Source organism: Echinops telfairi, unplaced genomic scaffold, assembly GCF_000313985.2.
Source record: "Echinops telfairi isolate 266 unplaced genomic scaffold, ASM31398v2 ScPeMD7_7400;HRSCAF=8409, whole genome shotgun sequence".
NCBI lineage: Eukaryota > Metazoa > Chordata > Mammalia > Afrosoricida > Tenrecidae > Echinops > Echinops telfairi.
Window position 1 is genome coordinate 5,631,836 of NW_022111300.1, and position 3,890 is coordinate 5,635,725.

The 3,890-nt window shown below is 41.6% G+C and overlaps 1 protein-coding gene across 1 annotated transcript in view; it reads right to left on the bottom strand.

Moving 5' to 3' along the window:
* Positions 1–209: 209 nt before the first annotated feature.
* Positions 210–3,890, bottom strand: part of ADCYAP1 (adenylate cyclase activating polypeptide 1) — a 7,535-nt gene continuing 3,854 nt past the window's right edge. Inside the window, exon 4 of the mRNA XM_045296305.1 lies at positions 210–2,938. Coding sequence (XP_045152240.1) covers positions 2,764–2,938 — 175 coding nt within the window. The 3' untranslated portion in view covers positions 210–2,763. The remainder of the gene's footprint in view (positions 2,939–3,890) is intronic.

The following is a 3,890-nucleotide window of genomic DNA, read 5'->3' on the forward strand; positions in this document are numbered from 1 at the left end:
CTTTAAACTTTTGGTGGAATTCAATAACCCATCAAAAGCGGATAGTAAGGTACAGTTTATGAGAATACATGTGGATGCTTACTTAGATAGAAATATATTCCAGACATGAAAAAAATCTTATGCTTGGTAAAGAAAATAGAATGCTCTAAGAGAATTTAAAGTAGTTGTTTCCTACGTGTCTTTGTTTCTTCAAACATTAGACGAGGTTGCATTGTTTACAAAAATTTATTTATACAAATGTTACACACTTTATATAACAGTTATCAAAGACCTAGTTATAGATATCATGTGTGTAATAATACTTGGTTAAGATGGTTTTATTATCAGTTGCACACAAAATAAGAGCTTCAAGACTAACATCTACCTAAATTATCACTATATCATAAATCTGCTCCAATTTAGTAAGGCTCTTGGCATTTCTAAAAGATATACAAAAGATTAAACTGGGTGATCACTGTAAAATGCTTGCAACTAGCCACGGGCACACTAAATTAGACTTCATAAATAAAAGGTTAACTAGAGTCCTATTTCACCACTAACAACTGACACAAATACAGAAACTCTGCCTATTATCCAAGAAACAAATAATTAAGACTAAAATGCAAGCTGATGTGTTGCAGCATTGTAGGGCCACTAAATAGCCATCTGTGAGTCGTGGCGATTTAAAAGGCGAAGAAAGGCACTAAAGCTGCAAACTGCATCCCACGTAACGTCACATTGCCTGAGGAGACTGCAGAATTAAAGAAAGATTGATCCCATCCGTGCACAGGACTCAGGCATGGATCGAATGCCTCTGTGTTCTGACTGTTTGCAATGTGATCTCCTGGCAGCCTCCAACCCGCCTGGGAATGCAAATCCAATTCCGGTTTCTTTGATTTATGACTTCATACTGATCAAATCCATAAAGGGGAAAGGAAGGGTCCTTTAAACTTTACAAGCTAATTTTACTCTTTTTCTTGTTCTTTGTCTTTTTATTTCTCTTTTTTACCCAGAAGAAAAAGAGTGCCTGTGATTTGAGAGAGTGGCGGGTTGATTTGTCTGCGGTTGCTTGATCTGGTTGCTGGGTGAAGGTTCTTTGTTTCTAGAGATTACTCTGTGTCGAAGGAATTGACAGGGAACAGAAAGGCATGGTTTCTTTAGCCAAGAAAGGATATCAGGGAAGGTTCTCAGGGGGTTGTTGGAGCTTGCTTACCTCACTCTTGACCACAAATATAAGATAGTAGTCATACATATGAAGATGAAGTTTCAATAATTTATCAGTTAGTAAAACTCAGCAACATGTGCACACTACACATTATAATGTGACAAAGATTGGTTTTACGAAATAAATTTTACTATGCAATAAGCCATAATGTAGAAAAATACATTTTACCTACAAACTCAATAAACAAGAAACAAAGGGTTCATATTTAGTGCATAATTACTTAGTGGTAACGACACAGGAAGGAGGCCTGGTGGCGCAGTGGTTAAGCGCTTGACTGCTAACCCAAAGGTTGGTGGACTATACAGGAGTTCCTAAGCTTTACAATAGTTACTTGCATCCAACAGAACAAACGGAACAGAGAGAACGAGAGAAGCATTCACAAGTTTCAGAGATGAAAAATGCAAAAGGGTGCTTAAACAGTGTGGGAAGTAGGGAAGGAAAGGGTTTCCAGAAGATTGCAAGGGAAAGGGATCACTCCTAAGAGGCAGGGCTCAAGGGAAGGATCCTGGCCATTTCACAAGATGAGAAGCATGAACAGCACTGGAGAAAAACACATTGTACTTTGCATCCATTTCCAATACCCAGCACTCAAAGTCAGTTAAGTCCTAGACCTGCAGTGGGACTTGGCTTCCCAGACCAGGGCAGCCACAAATGAGTCCCTCCCTGGGGTCTTCCTTCTATTTATCTAAAGCTCTACCTCTTCCATATTTCCTTCACTTTGTCCAATTGGCCTAACCTTGGGATATTTGGTTCCCTGACAAATCAGGGAGTACAGAAAAGGGGGCTTCAAACCCAAGCCTCCTTACTCTGTGTAATTCCCCAACTCTTCCCCTAGGAAGTGGCGTGAATTCTGGGGTGAAGCATAATTTGGATCGAGCTGTTGTTTGATTAGGAGAGTCTGAAGAAAGGCAAATATGCCTAAAAGTGGAATCAAAGAAAGCAGAAATATTGGAATCACCACCCAGCAAGGGGGGTAGTGCCTGGTGGAATTAGGCTGGGTTTGAAGCAGCCTGCCCCAGGGACTTACAGGAAAGAATGCCTTGCAGCAATTCTCCCAAATCCTTACCTCACCATCTTCCTGGAGCAGGACATCATTGTTTATTTTATGTACAGTAACAAATGGTCAGTATTAATATCTTCACGCCTGTCGTGGATAAAAATACTTTCCTTTTAGTTCCAGTTTACAAAAATAGGAGTAATATTCAAAACAATGATTGTCTATTTTTCTATTTATTTTATATAAAAACATAAACAGCTCAAGCAAATTTTCAATCCTTGTGCACGCTTTTTATGAATTGCTCGCTATTATATCTATCCATAATATATATATTTATAATATATCAATAATTGGTCCACAAAGTATATCTGTGCATTCTCTAGTGCTTTGTACAAAAGAAAAACAATATTATTATCAAAATATTCATTTAATGGCTTTACTTCATACATAAATACATGTTTGGATAGAACACATGAGCGATGACTGTTCAGTCACTTTTGAAAATGACTTTTCATTTAGTGTTAGTTAGGGTTGTATACACAGGGTAGCTAGGAACACATCGCTACAAATAGGCTATTCGGCGTCCTTTGTTTTTAACCCTTTGTTTATACCTTTTCCCAAGGACAGCCGCCAAGTATTTCTTGACAGCCATTTGTTTCCGGTAGCGGCTGTAGCTGTCGGTGAAGATTCCGTCGGAGTGGCGCTTGGAGAGCGGCTCCCAGTCTGCGCCGTTGCGGCTGCAAGGAGAGGGATGGGGAGGGGGAGGGGTGGGAGACACGGATTCAATCGTTTCTGGTAGCAAGTGAGCCCCACCCCACGAGGCAGCCTTCTGAGAGGCTCAGAGCGCAGTGCACCGCGCCTCCTTTATCTGCCAGTAAGCGGCTGCTAGGAGGGCTGAAGTGGCAACCCCTCGGATCGTCCTCCCCACAAAGAGCTTTCTGGCACTAAATCGTTACAGAAGGGGCCCGCCTGGATGTGGTCCAGACAAATGGCACCGGATGTCAGCCCTAGCCTCTGAAAATGCTTCCCTTGGAGGGTTACCCTCCCTGTGTTTGCACGGAATCGTCCTGCTTTTTCCTCCCACCCACCCCCACCGTGGACCCGGAAAGGACCATAAACTCCCTAAACACCACGCTGCCGGGCGGCCCTCGGAGTGAGCATCGTTCCTGCAATTCCTAGTCACAGACAGCACTTTCTTTTCCGCACGCTAAGTTGAAAAACGTGATAATAATATAAGTTGACAGGCTGTAGGTAATATTTTTCATCGCATGAATTATTCATTGCGAAAATGTAATCTGTTTTCCCAAGGGTTTTATTAAAATGTTGCCTTCTGCTGAGATATGCTCCACGAAAGCCCTGTGCTCTGGGCTAGTTTGGCACGAGGCAACGCGGTTTGGTTCCTTAAATGTCTAAATTTGGGAGTTTGTTTCTATTTGGATTTATAGTAAGAGATATATATATTTTTTTAAGTCATGCTTACAGGAAATTACAGCAATTCCTCTGGTGAAGCTTTCTGAAGGCTCGGAATTACTGGGGGTTTTGTTTAGTTTTGATTCGAACTGAAAATGGATCCAACCACCCCACCCTCCACCCGTTCTCATTCCTTCTCTCCCTAGGTTTTCGAGTTCTCTAGCCAAACTTAGGGTGCCACTTGGGTAAGGTGACCAGATTTAAAACAGGACACCATTG